Consider the following 16,400-nt stretch of genomic DNA (forward strand, 5'->3'; position numbering starts at 1 on the left):
ATTTTCATGAAAAATTCGGTGTTTATTTTACCAAAAAAATACATAAAAACTGTGCGGTGGTGCGGGGCCCTGTGCCACCACACAATTCGCACACCCATGAATGCGGCTCTGCATTCAAGAAGATTATACTTGTCTATAGTGCCAAATACTATAAGTATTCCTTCCTTTCCCTGATTACTACTAAATGAATATAACATCTTGTATTCATTATTTGGAAGAGTCATCTGTTTTTGTGTTCTTTCTTTCAGTAACCCATTATGTCAACGTGGTTCTTCTGTAATTCTTCTGCCAGTTCCACTGCTTTTCCACTGATACTTCTTGCAATGATGTTGTCTGAATATAACTTCTCAAAGTAATTATATGGAAGTAATTAGTAAGTTCTGTTTTTTTTTTAAGTCTCCAAAACACTAGTTGTGCTGATGAGGTATTTCTGAAATCACTTTGCTAGCTTCACCACTTCTCCATTGATGCTTCTTATGATGACAGCATCTATTCTCTATTCCACCATGCTTAGGATTGTTCTGGGTACAGTAGTTGATTTTTCAATTTCAAATGATTTATGTTTAACCAAGTGATATCTCAGCCAGAATAACATCTGATCATGCTATACCTGCATGTGATTTAAGATGATGCAGAATACAGTTTGAGTGAGATAACAAATTTAAGTGTAAAAATCTTTAATAAGAAGACATTATGAAAAGGCAGGAACATGGAAATCATTTTCTCCTATGTGAACAGTAAACTTATACAATGAGTAAAACGTTATAGGTATTTAGGCAAAAATTTTACTGAAGATGACCAATTTAATACAGGAACTGTGCAATAAATTAACAACATACAGTGTTCATATTGATTTCAACTTATGATCTGAAAGCAGTTAGAAATTAAGCAGTTTATTAATCTAAAGAGTAGAGACAACAGACTGAGAGTTCTGAGAAAAATTATGGGAGTTAAGAGATGGCATTAATAGCAGAATCGTCTTGAAAATGAAGATATTAGAAATTAACTTAGCATTATTAGAAAACTTAGCACAATACATTAGTGAAATGCAATAATAAATGCAATGCAAACTCTAGCTGATAAATTCATTTGTAGACTTTGTGTTATTTAATGAGGATGGCTGAAATAGATGCCTTTTCATTTCTGCCTTTAACATGTTTCATCTTTGGACATCTTCAATATTTCTACCTTCAGTTAGTCAAAGTTTTTTTTTTTTTTTTTTTTTTTTTTGCAAATACAGTATCACTCTGGTGTTCATTCATAGGTTTGCAATCTGAAGCAAAAAAGACAATACAACAAACATATTCAGACATATCAACAGAAAATTCTGTGAAGAGCAATATGCAAAACTTACCTATGAGGAATAAGATTATTGTTTACTGCTTCTTCTAACAAGAGTAATAACAACCTTGCTTGTTTTTGACTACTTAATGTGCCAATTGCATTAACATAATGACGTAAAACTGCTTGCTGGTCTTCCTATAGCAAAACATAAAATGCATTTAATACAAAAAATATAATGCATATCCAAATATCTTATATTAAACTTCATTTTAAAGAATAAAGACAAAAAAATTTTAAGATAGGAACTTTTGATAGGAATGTGTGTTGTGTGTGTGTGTATTATATATATACAGTAAAACCCCTTTTTTACACTTTTCAGGGGACTGATGGAAAAAAGTGTAAATAGCAGGAAATGTAAAAAAACATTAAAAAAAAAAGGCTAAAAGATGACTTACTGCTAGTATGCGAGTCTACATACTAGATTACAAAATCTAATAACTGAAAATAAACGAATTTACAATTACTTACATTTATCTATTTAAAAAATCTTTAATTGTTGATTGTTTTTGCTTTTCTTTTTTTCTTTTTGACATAGCGCCAGATTGCTTTGCATTGGGTTCAATGCTTCACCTGTTTTTTACTATCGTGTTCAAAGAGGACATGGAGAGTCCAAGATCTTTTGCTTAATGCTCATGTGTTCCGGCATGCCAATCTACACGTTACAGAATTGCCATCTTTTCTTCTACAGAAATACATTTTCTGTCTTTTTTCTCCATGTTACTAACATGGATAATCCACCACCGCAACTTGAAAGCAACTTTCACACGCTAAATTACGTAGCAGAAATTCTGCATTATCAATTCGTACTGTGATTGAAAAATCACGGTATCGCTCATCACTACATTATTGCTGCAAGCATGCAAGTCACTGTCATAGCGGAAATGAAACTACAGCCGAAAGCAACACCATCTGGGAACAGAAATGCGCAATTTCCGCAGAAATCAATTCAAAAATCAGTATTGTCACCCGACAAAAAAACGCAAATCACAGGAAATAACGTCCCCATCAAGTTGTTAATGGCGGGAAAACAATATATATATATATATATATTCTATATATACAAAAAGATAAGCTGAAATTTTAAACATTTTTATGTTTAAAATTTCAGCTTATGTTTAAAACACGTTTTGAAATGTTTTATGTTTAAAACACGTTTTGAAATGTCCAACAATGTATTTGCCTTCATGAGACATCAATTTGTTAAGCCGATAAGCTGAAGGCTTAAAGATAAGCTGAAATTTGAAATGAAATTTGTCATGTTTTTATGTCACATCTTCATTGTTTTGAAATGTCCAGCAATGTGTTTGTCTTCATGAGACAACAATTTTATCATTTCAGGATTACAACAATCAAACTCATTGTCAACCATTAGAACAGTACGTGTTAGTATTCATTACTGAAATTAGCATAATGCGCATGTCATGACTGATTATATAGTAAATATTTATTTTCATTTTGTGATTTTGAATAATTAAAGTGAGGTTCATAAAGAACCGGCCTACCAGGCCGGAACTCGGGGGTTTGGGCACCATAGGCACCAGAGCCCCCTAGTGTGTGTGTGTGTGTGTGTGTGTGTGTGTGTGTGTGTGTGTGTGTGTGTATATATTTGGATATCTATTTGGAAATTGGATATCCAAAGTTTGTTTTTGAAATACAAGAAATCCCATCCAGCTAGAAAAATCAGGTTTTTCCTAATGTTATGGAAGACAGTAATTTTTTTGACCTATCCAAAAAGAAAATAGTCCTATCACATCTTGTTTGCAGTGCACATCACAATCTTTTAGGAGAGTCATTTCAAGGCCTAAAACATTCAGCGGTTCCTGAATTTTTTAACAAAACAACATTCCACATGATAGGGAATGTAAGCAGATGCAATTGTTGGATCTGATAATGATATTTCTATCAGTTTAAATAATATCAAGGATATTATTTAAACTGATAGAAATATCATTTTGAATTTGCTACATTTTAACTGCTATGTTGATTTATGCAGCATAAAAATGTAAACGTTCTTAAAGCGTCTTATGAACAATGAACTGAGGAACACCCAACTACAAACTTGCACAGGTAGCTGACCTCTTTGGATTTCATTAACATGCTCAAAAATAGCATGGATCTTTACAAGTTCTCATGTATCCTACAGACTTATGTTTCCAAACAGTGCCAGTTTCTTTAAATTGACTACACAGCCACTTCATACATATAACATCTGGTGAGTCAGCCTTGTTAACCTATTAGAGCTTTCCTTAACCCTTTGTGTAGCAAGTTAAAAATGCATATTGCATCCTCACAAAGTTAGTTTGACTCCTCCTGAAGAAAAAGTGATTAAATGAAATTTAAAAGGCCAAGTGGATTCAAAATCCACTGTTGGCATGCATGTTTGTAAAAGCCTGCTTTGGACAAGCTGTATAGCTCCTTGAGTTTATGAGGTTGTCTCAATTAACAAAAGCTGTCATTGACAGTAATGTGGATGGGTTGATTAGTAATCTTTCATTTTTAAGATGTGCCATCAACATCATCAAAAGAAGAAAAAAAAAATTTGAAAAATAGAAATAATCACTATCAGTCAACTCTTCATTAAAATTGAAGTTATCACTGACACAGTACATTTATTTTCATCAAAATCAAATTGGTGTTCCACAAAAATAACTTTTTTTTTTTTTTTCCGGGTCTGTTCACTAGTTCTTGTCTTTTGGTTGAGAAAATTTATTGTCACTTTTACTGCTGGAAAGGAGTGAAGCACTATCATCCAAATCATTAACAATCACATGGTCGTAGGCAATGCTGACAAGTGCAACTTTGGTGTTGACAACATTAGCAGCACTATTGTCAAAATTTTTAGCACTGTAGATGGCTGCATTCAAAACCACTTTATTATTATTATTATCCCATGGTAATATTACACCAGATCATAGAGGTCAAATTCATGTATTTTATACAGCACCTTTTCTGGGTTGTTATAAAGTTCACATTTAGAAATAGTAAAGTGAGTAAATGCAGCAGTGCTGCATTTACTCACTTGTATGAATATTTCTAAACTTGTAAATGATGCTTCCTCAATGTTACAGATTTTGAAAATGGGGAAGACTTATGCTATTGCTAAACTTTATTGGTCTTGTGAGGCTGGTCTCGAGGCAAGTGATCATGGTAGTGGCACAGTAATTAAACCTGGAATTGATGGTAGCTCCTGGTTTCTCTGCTGAATACCAGTGGTGAGTCATGTCCTGGAGAATCATTCTTTTTATGTTTTCTTTTTGAGTAGTTTTAAAAAGATCAAAATCTATGGTATCATGTGATGTTGCAGCCATTTCTGCTACTTCATCTGCAGTTTCATGGAGGACAAAGTCTGACTGTCACCTCCAAAGGGCACCCGTGGTGTCCTCTGGATAATCTAACGACCACAGCATATCTTTTTTCCCATCATGGAGACAAATTTAAAATCACTTTTTGACCCTCAGTAGCAGTTGCATGTTTTTTTGGCAGGTGGCTATCTTGATTCTGACCATTGTTTACTTATAGGTTACTATAAACTTTCAATGGCATAGAGATACATGAAAAAAAGTGAGAAGGCTAGAAAGAGATTGTAGCATCTTCCTGCCAAAGTACAAAAGCTAATAAATTAACAGCTTTACCACAGTAGTTAAAAGTCAATACCATCAAAACAAAACCTGCCTTTTCTCTCACAAAAGAAATCTCAGCTTACCTACCCTTACCTTCAATAATAAACACACCAGACAAGAACCAAATCTCACTGCTTGGACTAACATTTACCTCCAGTCTCTCCTGGTAAAACCACATCACATCAATAGCCTCCACAGTATCCAAAAAACTAGAAATTCTCTTTTTTTCATTCAAGATGCTATTTTATATCCAACCAACTTTTAACTCTATACAAATTTCAAATCCACCCATGGTTAGAATACTGCTCACATGTTTGAGATTACCTTGATTACCTTGATGAACCTGTGGTTTCAGTCCGGATTTCTCCATGACTGAGGGTCGTAAAGAGTCCAGCTATTCCTGTCTTGGGCCTTTCTTCTCCAGTTTCTTCCAACTTTCTTAATCATTGGGTCTTCCCATTTTAAGACTGGTCTTCCAGGTTTCCTTTTGGTATCTCTCGGATACCAGTTTGTAACTCTGACCCTCCATCTGTTGTCTCTCATTCTGGCGAGATGTCCTGCCCATCTTCTTTTGCTGTTGTAGATTGTTTTTATTATATCTGTGAGTCCAGACTTCTTCCTGATTTCTGTGTGTCTTATGTGGTCTATTTTGCTTATATTGCATATTCTTCTTTCTATTGCACGTTGAGTTGTTATTAAGTTTTGTTCTTCTTTTAAAGTTGTGTTCCATGTTTCACTGCCATAAGTTAATGCTGGTAAGATGTGACTATTGAAAAGATGGGCTCTTATGCCTATATCTATGTTTTGGTTGGTAACTGTTGATTTTATTTTGTTGAAGGCTATCCAAGCAGCTCTTTTTCTCCTTGCTATTTCATTTGATATATCATTATTCATTTTTATGGACTGGCCGAGGTAGATGTATTCTTCAACTTTTTCGATGGTGTGAGATTCTAGAGTGATTGTATGATCTTTACAGTATTTGTTTTTCATCCATCTTGTTTTGTCAGGGTGTATTTCCAATCCAATTTTTGGCAGTTTTGGCTTATGTTATTCAGCATTGATTCTAAGAGTTTGGGTGAGTGAGATATTAATACCACATCATCAGCGAATAATAGGATATTTAATATTTCACCATCAATGTTTATTCCATCTTTCATGTCAATTTTTCGAATGATGCTGTCCAGAGTAGATGTGAAGAGATTAGGTGATAAGACATCACCCTGACGTACTCCTCTACTTAAGTTAATTTTAATCGGGTGATTGAAAAGGGTGATATTTGTTGTGCTTTCTTTGTAGATATCTTTTATGAGTTGGATGTATGCTTTTTCTATGCCTTGTTCTATTAAAGCTTGGAATACTGCATTATGCTCAACAGTGTCCAATGCCTTTTTAAAATCTAATGTCTCTTTGTCTCTGCATCTTTCTGTTAGCTGAGTAATAGTTTGAATGTGATCTATTGTTGAAAAGCCTTTTTTGAAACCAGCCTGTTCTTTGCAGCTATTTTAATTGATGGAGGTTTGTATTCGGTTTAGGATGATTCTGGCAAATATTTTATGTGTGTGTGCTAATAGACAGATAGGTCTGTAGTTACTGATGTCTTCTTTATTATCTTTTTTATGCAGAATTATGGTCTTTGATGTTTTCCATTCAGTAGGTACTTTCCTTAATTGTATATATTGGGTAAACCTTTCTGCTAGAGCTTTAAAGAGTATTTGTTCACCCATTTTTAATTCATCAGATTTTATACCGTCAATTCTTGGTGATCGGTCATTTTTCATATGGTGGATAGCCATTTTTATTTCTTCTGGTAGGACAGATGGTATTTCCAGATTTTCCAAATTTTCGTCTGGTACTGAAGCTGTGATTACTTGTTTAGATGAGTAAAGGTTCTCATAAAATGATTTTACTATTTTTGCCTTCATAGACAATCAAGGAAACAGACACACCTCTGTTTGTATGTCTGTTTCCTTGATTATCTATGAAGGCTGATAGTAGTGGTTGCTTTGGATTTATTTCTTTTTCTACTTTTTTTAGGCTACTGCGGAGCTTAGCTGCTTCTGCCAATTTTGTTGTTCTATATATGTTATAGTCGTCTTTGATATTCTGCCTCAGTTGTTTACAAATAATTTTATATTCTAGACAATCTTTTCCTGTATCTTTCAGTATTCTTCTTTTCTTCAATAGTTCTATTGTTCTTGCTGATAGGCGTTCCCTGGTCTTAGGAGGAAGTTCATACCAGGTTCTTTCTTTGCAGTTCATTAATTTATTGTTAAAGTTTGTTAAATCTTCGTCAATGTCATTTTTTAATTTCCAGTTGGTTTCTTCCACCTTTTTTCTAAATTCTTCTGGGTTTATCTGTTTTGAGCGTTTTTTATGGTTGGACTGTGCTTGTATGCGTTCTTCATTTTTTTTTTTATGTATTTTGAGAGTGGCTCTTATTGGACGGTGGTCTGAATGAATGTCGCAGTAAGTTTTCCCAATGACTTTGACATTTTTTCTTATTCTTTTGCAATCTGTTAGGATGAAATCAATTTCTTGTCTCTCCATTTGGAGATTGCCAAGTCCATCTTTTTCCAGTTCTCTTTTTAAAGAAACTATTCATAATGTACAGCCTTTCTGCCTCTACAAATTCTGCAAGTTCACTTCATTCATTTCTTTCCCCTTTCCCCCCCACGGTCCAATGTATTTTTCTTCAATAAATCCTGTACCAATCTTTGCATTGAAATCTCCACACACTATTGTGTATGTTGTTTTTTTCAGTAATGTTTCTCGTAGTTGTTCATAGAAATTTTCTATTTCTTCTTTGTCAGCTGTTGAGGTGGGTGCATAGGCTACTATTATTTTTATTGTTATGGATTCTCCAATTTTTAATATTAGTGTTCCTAGTCGTTCAGAATGGATTGTACAAGAAATAATATTTTTTAGTTAGCTTTTCATTTATGATGAAGCCAACTCCTCCAGCCCTTGTAGTGTTATCTGAGGCTCCCAGGAAAATTTGGTTGGCATTGTTCCATTTTGCTGTTAATTCAGAGCTTCTTCGGGTTTCACAGATAGCGAGGACATCAAACTTTACATTTTGCAGTTCTTGAAGTAGGAAATCAATATGGGAGTCAGAAGACAGAGTTCGAGTGTTGAAGGAACCAATAAATAGGGTCCAATTTCCAGATGGTGGTCTACCTTCCTCTGTGAGATTCTTAGCACCCCCTGCTCTTGCAGATTTCTCACCACCACCTTGGTGGAATTGCAAATAGCTGTGCAGGACTGGGGGCCTTTTTCTTCTTCTACTTGCTGGCATCTTTATAGTGGTCTACAGCACTTCTCCTGACCATGGCTCTGAAGTGCGCCTTTGGTCCACAGCTCCTTATTCATTATTTGGAGCTGCCCGCTTGGGCTTCCCTCATCCGACACCAGAGGGATGCGCTTGGTAGGGGGTGAGGTCATGGTGGACCTAAACTTCCCTTAAAATCCTTGACACTGTCCAGAAGGAGCAATTAGGCTCACAGATTATCCCTCTCTTCGATATTCACTTCGACCTCTATTTCATAGACAGTCTTTCAGTACTGTGTCTATACTTCAATGGTCATTGTTCTACTGAACCAACAACCATCATTCCTCAACTTTCTATTGCACCTGTTCAATACAAGAGCAGCAGCAGCTGCCCGGCATTTCATGAAGTATTTCATTATGTATTTCCAAACAACAACCTGCAACTTTTCAAAAAAAACATTAATAAACTTCTATCTCTGTCCTCATCTGAGCCTCACAGATGTGCTTATAGGTCCCTCCACCTCTCATGTATGGGACCAATGTTACAGTATTAGGGAATCTGTCTAGTGCTTATCTATTTACTTGCTTATCACTGAGGATAAATCCTTTTTCCCATGGCTGGTAACTAAATCGTATGTGATGCAGTCTTTCATATTCTGGACAAACAGATTATACTGTAGAGAAAAGATTCAGTGAACACCAATACTACTTGAAGTCTCATAAGTCAGTCTCAGATTCAGATTCAGATTTACAGATACCATTTTAAACATAAATGCTGGTTTAAAGAGCTTCGAGCCCTTGTTATATCATCCCAATTTAAATAAGAATTATGGCTAAGCTTAGTTAGAATCTGGGAGATTCTGATCATTAGTAACAGTATTTATTATTATTTTACCCATATCTTTAATATTGTTATTTAGGAGTAATTAAATGAGATGTCGGGTGCTAATGGGTGGCGATTGTGTAATGTTATGAAGTCCTTTGCTTCATGATATATAACACATTGCCTCTCCCATTCAATTACCACCTTCACCTTTTCATGGTAGAACCTGTTATCACAAATGAGGCTCTAGTGATCAGGTATCAGCGGTATAACTGAAAATCTGCACAAGAGTAAATGCTCGTGTATAAAACATATGTCTGGATGCTGAGGTAGCAGATCTATCACCAGAATAGGAACTCTGTGGGTTAACAATCTGCAAGTCTCTGAAAATTTAAATATTGTTTTCAAGTCAGATAAATAGGGAAATCAGATGGACTCCTTGGTATCAACTAAAGTTTTGAAAATTAGAACACGAATTAGCCAATGAATGTTAAAACAGTATCAATCAACAGGAAAACTAGCACAACTAAGAAAGAATATAGAGCTAATACAGCTGAATACGTGAACATGGAGTTGGAATCCTCATGAGCAAAAGATTTAATCAAGCAGTGATTAGATGGAACCAATTTCAGAACAAATAACAGCAAATCTTAAAACTAACTTTGGAAAGCTAAGAGTCGCATCCTTTGAAGAAAGTTCTACTCAATAAGACCTTGTTAATAACATGGTAATGAGAGCATACTTCTCACGAGTGACTTCAATGTTAAAGTTGGTACAAATAATGAGGGGCTAGAGAATGTAATGGGTAAGCATGGTTTGGGGAAGAGAGAGAGAGAAATGTAAATAGTGAACTGTTGTGGAACTGTGTGGCAAGTATAACTTATTACTAAGTGGCACAATCTTCCAGCATAAGAGAATACATTAAGTAACCTTAGTGTCACCAGATAGCTAAACACAGAATAAAATAGAATTGTCATCAGTCAAAGGTGGAGAAAATGTTATTAGATGTCCAAAATAAAAGAAGTGCTGATATTGGCTAGGATCATCACATAATGAGATCAATGCAGTTATATATTCAAAAAAATCGTCAGGAGAAAACATTTAATAGATGGAAATTTGATATTGCTATATTACAAGATGTGTTTAAAATAAATTAAGGGAAAATATGGATATTAATTTTGATGGAGAAGAAGATGTAAGGAATGATGATATAGAGGCTAAATGAAAAAAAAAAGTCCTTAACAATACAGTAGAGCATGTTTTAGGATATGCTAAAAGAAAGAAGAATAAACTTGGAGGCTAGTAAATGAAAGGAAAAAAATAAAGCTGAAATTATGTGCAAGAAACATTCCCCAAAAGAAAAACTTAAAAGATAAATATAAGATTTTAAATAAAGCAGTTAAGAGAAGTGCTAGAAAAGATAAATGGCAATGTTTGAAGAACTGGCATTGAGGACAAAACAAGCTGCAGACAAGTATAATAGTAGTAGAGTTACACAGTATTATAAGAAGACTTTCTGGAGAAGCCATGCAAAAGAATGTCCTGGTGAAAGATCACAATGGAAAAATTCTAGTGTCAACAGAAGAACAACTGGAAAGATGGAGACAACATTTTAGTCAAATTTTGAACAATAGCAGCAATAGAATACAAAGAGAAATAAAAAAAAGAGCAGATTAATTAAAAATTGATACCAGCCCACCATCCAAATTAGAGATAAAAAAGCTATTAAAGAAATGAAAAATGGGAAAGTGGCAAAACATGATGGCATTATGGCAGAGGTTCTAAAATATTACAGCACAACTATCACAGATATGTTTCACCCCACTATTCCAAAGATATTTTGGAAAAAGAGACATTCCCTAAGGATTGGAATGCCAATTTTTACCAAATCCTAGGAATTTGGTAAAAATATCAAAGAGAGGAGATTAAGGAAATTAATAATTGGAGAGGCATAAGCCTACTATGTGGCATTAGTAAAATTTTCTGCAAAATTATTCTTTCAAGAATCTTTAATATTTTAGATGAGGACACATGAGAAGAAGCAGTCTGGTTTTAGGCCAAATAGACCATATATAAGCCACATTAACTCTTTAAAAATAACAATCAAACAGCTGGGTGAAGTTAACTCTCCTTTATATTTGCTATTTGTAGATTATGAAAAAGCCTTTGATTCCATTGCTAGAGATTGTGTGGAATGCACTTCGACACAATCCTTCAAAACAAAGAAATGCCACAGAAGATAATAAACTTTGTAAAGGAAGGATATAACAAATTCCAATGTCAGGTGCTGCATGATGGATATTTGTCACAGCCCTTTCAAACTGTATCTGGGGTACCACAAGGATGTCTGCTATCTCTTTTTATTTATACTGGTGCTAGATCATGTTCTAGAACAGGACAGCAACAAAACCTACTAAAGAAATATCATGGAAAATAAATAAAACTTTGGATGATCTAGACCAGTGGTTCCCAACCTTTATCCACTTGTGTACCCCTTTTAAACCCATTTCTATAAATTGTACCCCTTGTTTTTAAAATAGCTGTTTTTAAATACTGACACTTTTGTTCAGTGCCTATCTTAATGTAAAATAGTTTACTTGTTTTTCCACCATTACTGATTATTTTTCATGTACCCCTGAACGGCCCAGCACATACCCCCAGGGGTACGCATACCACCGGTTGGGAACCGATGATCTAGATTATGCAGATGATGTGTGTCTAATTGCTCAGACATGCAGATATCCAAAATAAACTAACCACGTTACAAGGACAATCACTGAAAGTTGGTTTGAAAATAAATACTAACAAACCAAAAGAGACAAGAATCAATGTTAATAACAAGGCACCAAAGTACAATTGAAAATGGAAAAATTGAAACTGTTTCAAATTTTACCTATCTCGGCAGTGTTTTATCTCTAGATGGAGGAGCAACTAGAGATGTTGATATAGGATTCAAAAGGAAAGAAGTGTGTATGCTAAACTTATCAGAGTATGGAAAATGAAAAGTATTCACACGGATACAAAAATAAAAATATTTAATGTATGTATTAAATCAGTTGCTTTTATATGGATGCAAAATGTGGCTGGATTCAAAGGAAATACAAAAAAAAAAAAGCTACAAACATTCATAAACAAATGTCTGCAGAGCATACTTCGAATTTGGTGGCCACAAATCATTAGCAATGAAGAGTTCTGGAAAAGAACAAATCAGCAAAAAGACAACCTTGAAATCAGAAAACAAAAATTTAGATGGCTTGGACATACACTTAAAGATCAGCAAGAAATCTGCCATGCAGCTCTGGAACAGAATCCACAAGGAAAGAGAAAGTCTGGGCGTCCTAAAAAAATAATCAATACATAGAAGAGATCGACTTTAATGGAATATGAGTAGAAGAGTTTTGCTGAACTAAGACCAAAAGCGAAGATAATGAACTAATGGAAAGCATTTACAAATTGTTGATGTTCCTGATGGAATCTGGGAAAGAAGAAGAAATGAGACGTCAACTTTCTAATATGTGTCAAGAGCCATGAACAATTAGCCGATTGTTGTTGTTGCTGTTGATAAAAGTTTATTGGAGTGAGACAGCACCAGGAAACAACTAAAAGTAGTATTTAATGCTTCTAATATTTTGTCTCAGTTACAGAGACTACAAAATGAAATGTAACATGGACGAAAGACAACTAGGGTCCTAACTAGATGGGACACCCTCTATGGACACCTGTTGGTGGCCTAGGATGTAAACTGGGATCTCAAAGTATGTGTTTCAGATATTTTTGGAAGTTTTATGCAACCATATTTATTTAAATTCGGCTGATTTTTAAGGGCAGCAGTAGATTCTAAAAATAGTCTTTCTCTTCTGAATTTACTGTGATGGAGCATGATGGTCTTTTTCCCAATTGATTCTGTGAGCTGTATCTAAAGAATAGTCAGCAAGGCCAGATTGACCATAGTCGTGACTGTAGATGTATTTTTTATGTTCTTCCGGAAATTCCGATGGTAGGCCAACTTGCAAGGAACTCTATATATACACATGGATCTGAGAGGGGAAGGAAGTTTGTCTTTAGTGGAGCAGATAAGCATAGCTAGTTTTAAGTGGGGTTTGAAAGTGGTGCAAATTCTGATTTGCCTTGGACTTAGGGAATGGTGATTGCATTACTGAAATCTTCCTGAAGAGAAGGTCGGGGATTGGGGGAATGATTGATTATTTTTTTGATAATGTCAGAAATGTAGTCATTAGATAGAAAAGTGTGATGTATATGCAAGAAAGACCTCATTGGAACAAAGGTTATAAGCTCTATTGGTTAGTGTTTTTATTATACCATATTATTGAGAGGGAAATAAATGGGAAAGTTCATGAATGTATCTGCTGTGTGAATGGATTTCCTATATACTGAACTTGACAGGCTACCATTAGGTACGCAGGCGACCAAGGTGTCTAAGAAAATCTATGTGGTCTCATGGCCCAGACTCAGATACTTTTCTATGTCAGCTCAATAGCCTTCACCCTAGAATCCAATTCACTATAGAAAAGGAAACCAATAACAGTCACTCACACAGGCAGATACATTCACAAACTTTCCCATCATCCCCCTCTCAATAATATGATGTAACAAAAACACTAACCCATAGAGCTTATATAACCTTTGTTCCAATGAGACCTCTCTTGCAACAAGACTAATCATATATATCACACTTTTCTATCTAATTAATCATTCACTCCCCCACCCAATCCATGACCTGCTCTTCAGGAAGATTTCAATAATGCTATCACCATCCCCTATGTCCGAGGCACATCAGAAAAAATATCCAGAATCTTAAAGAAATACAATCTTTGCAACACTTTCAAACTCCACTTAAAACTAGCTATGCTTATCTGCTTATATATACGCATTCCTTGTTCCTGCAAGTTGGCTTACTGTGGATAGACAGGAAGATCAACTACTATTTCAAATGGAAGAACATAAAAAATACATCTGCAGTCATGATTATGGTCAATCTGGCTTTGCTGACCATGCTTTGAATACAGTTCACAGAATCAATTGGAAAAAGACCACCATGCTCCATTACAGTAAATTCAGAAGAGAAAAACTATTTTTAGAATCTGCTGCTGCCCTTAAAAATTAACCTAATTTAAATAAATATGGTTGCATAAAACTTTCAAAAATATGGGAAACACATACTTCAAGATTCCAGTTTACATCCTAGGCTGCCAACAGGTGTCCATAGAGGGTGTCCCACTTAGGACTGTAGTTGTCTTTCGTCCACACATTTTAGTTAGTTTTGTGCTGCCATTGTGTGTATTATAAGTCTCATTTTGTAATCACTGATGGTGTCTCTTTAACTGAGATGAAATATTGGAAGTATTAAACATTACTTTTGTCTCCTAGTGCTATGTCACTCTATTAAACTTTTATCATGAGTTTTTCCCAGCACTTAACCACGGTTGTTGTTGCTGTGTTCTTGTTTTGGATTTGCTATCAATTTATGGATGGTTATTTTCTATCCAAATACTCGAATTATGTAATCCAAGTCCCCCCCCCCTTTTTTTTTGATAAAATATTTCAATGTGTAGAAATTATCTGCAATAACAATTCTATATTACTGAATAAGATCATTAAGATACCTCTGATACACTAATCAAAAGGGATTTTAAGTCCTCTTGGTAGGAATTTAATTTCCAGTGTGCCTGTTCTGGTGAATGAATGATATATCCATTAAATGTATCTTCCAGTTCTTCAACTTGCTATGAAAGAAAATGAAATTAGGCTTCTCAAATTAATTTTTTGCATCTACTTTATTATTCACAAAATCTTAATACAATATTTTTAAGAACTACAGCACTAAAAAAAACTAGCAACCATTTTTTTTCAAAGAATATTTTTTAAACATAATGTATGAATATTAGGAATAATAACCAATAATAGTAGTCAAATACTATGAAAGTAGAAAGATAGTTCTGCATATAAAAAATAAAATGGTAAAGACTGTGACAACATTTATGTGTTAAAAATGGAGATATTTTACTATTCAAAAAATTAAAAGGAAAGAAAGTTCTTAGTACAGAGGTGACCATGTCAACAAATAAAAGAGAACATTTAAAAACAATATATGAATATTGTTTTTAAATAAACTAAATTATGTGGGGAAAGTGAATATATTATTATTATTATTATTATTATTATTATTCCTGATACCTCCAAGGAGTCCGAAGACTCATCGCGGGAGGACATCTTCAACTATCTCTACACCTTACCTCTACTACGAATCAACGCCATCTACCGCCCACCTCCAACACCACCACAACTAGTAATTTTTGTCTGTAAATTGCGTGTGTTCTGAAGGGCCGATTTGTATGTATGCGGGATGAAAAACCCGAGTTTCCGGGAGAAAAAACCCTGCTACCTCCGTATGAGATCGGCTAACTCACCATCGATTGAAATCGACCAGATAAAGATTCCTCCCGTCGCGACGAGAATCGAACTTAGGCCTATTCCAATCGAAGGGCGCAATGTACCGTCGTTCTTCCAATTGCGCTACGGAGGCGCTATATTTTTCACAAAATATATTCATATCAGCATGAATTACACAGTGGCATTTATATTTTAAACTAAAATGTAAAACTAAGTTAGTTACATAACTTAGTTTAAATATGTTTCCCAAACAACATTCAAGCACTCTGGGCACTAATTATTAAATTTTTGCCACAGTATGGTGGCTTCTGTTCCTGTTTTTTCATATGGCAGACTTTCCAGCTCATAACTAATAACAGGATTCTATTATAAATTATGGTCATATAACTGATATTATTTAACTGATATTAGGAAACCAAAACATATGAGATCATTTGAAATGATCTTGTATGTTTTAATGGAATGGTAACATTCAGTATATAACCTCTCCCAGTCTCGTCAACTCCACCTTCTGTGGTATCTGTTTCCATAAGCAGAGCAGTGGTGAGATGAGTACTACCATCAAGGAAACATGTCTTCCCAAGTTGAAAGAAATTTCAACTAGCCCTCTATATGACAGATGTCTTTTGCTGGCTGATGAAGCACCATCACTCTGCTTACTGAAGGCATGAAGTCACTATGTTTCATCTCCAAAGCAAGGTCTTTGGTTTCTGTTCATCCCTTCTGAGATGCAGTGTAGGCTTGGAAAGGATGATCACATAGGCATCAATGACATCCATAGTCCATTCCATTTGAAGACTCTCTATGATTGTGGTGAAAACAGACAGTATTGGGCTAGAAAGATGAGAATGGGGAGCTGAAGCCAATTCTTCTTCCTTCCCTACCTTCCTATCCATTCCCTTCCTGCACCCACTTTCTCCTTTCCCACTCTCTTT

General features: G+C 34.9%; 1 protein-coding gene across 1 annotated transcript in view; it reads right to left on the bottom strand.

Moving 5' to 3' along the window:
- The window catches only part of MED23 (mediator complex subunit 23), a 435,475-nt gene that overhangs the window by 406,267 nt on the left and 12,808 nt on the right, over positions 1-16,400 (bottom strand). Inside the window, exons 2-3 of the mRNA XM_090410280.1 lie at positions 14,679-14,798; positions 1,355-1,479 (exon numbers count right to left, since the gene is read on the bottom strand). Of these exons, the coding sequence (XP_090266406.1) occupies positions 1,355-1,479; positions 14,679-14,798 (245 nt within the window). The remainder of the gene's footprint in view (positions 1-1,354; positions 1,480-14,678; positions 14,799-16,400) is intronic.

This window comes from Typopeltis vanoorti, chromosome 20 (assembly GCF_054136105.1).
Source record: "Typopeltis vanoorti isolate ZY-2024b chromosome 20, IOZ_Tvanoo_1.0, whole genome shotgun sequence".
In the NCBI taxonomy this organism is placed as follows: Eukaryota; Metazoa; Arthropoda; class Arachnida; order Uropygi; family Thelyphonidae; genus Typopeltis; species Typopeltis vanoorti.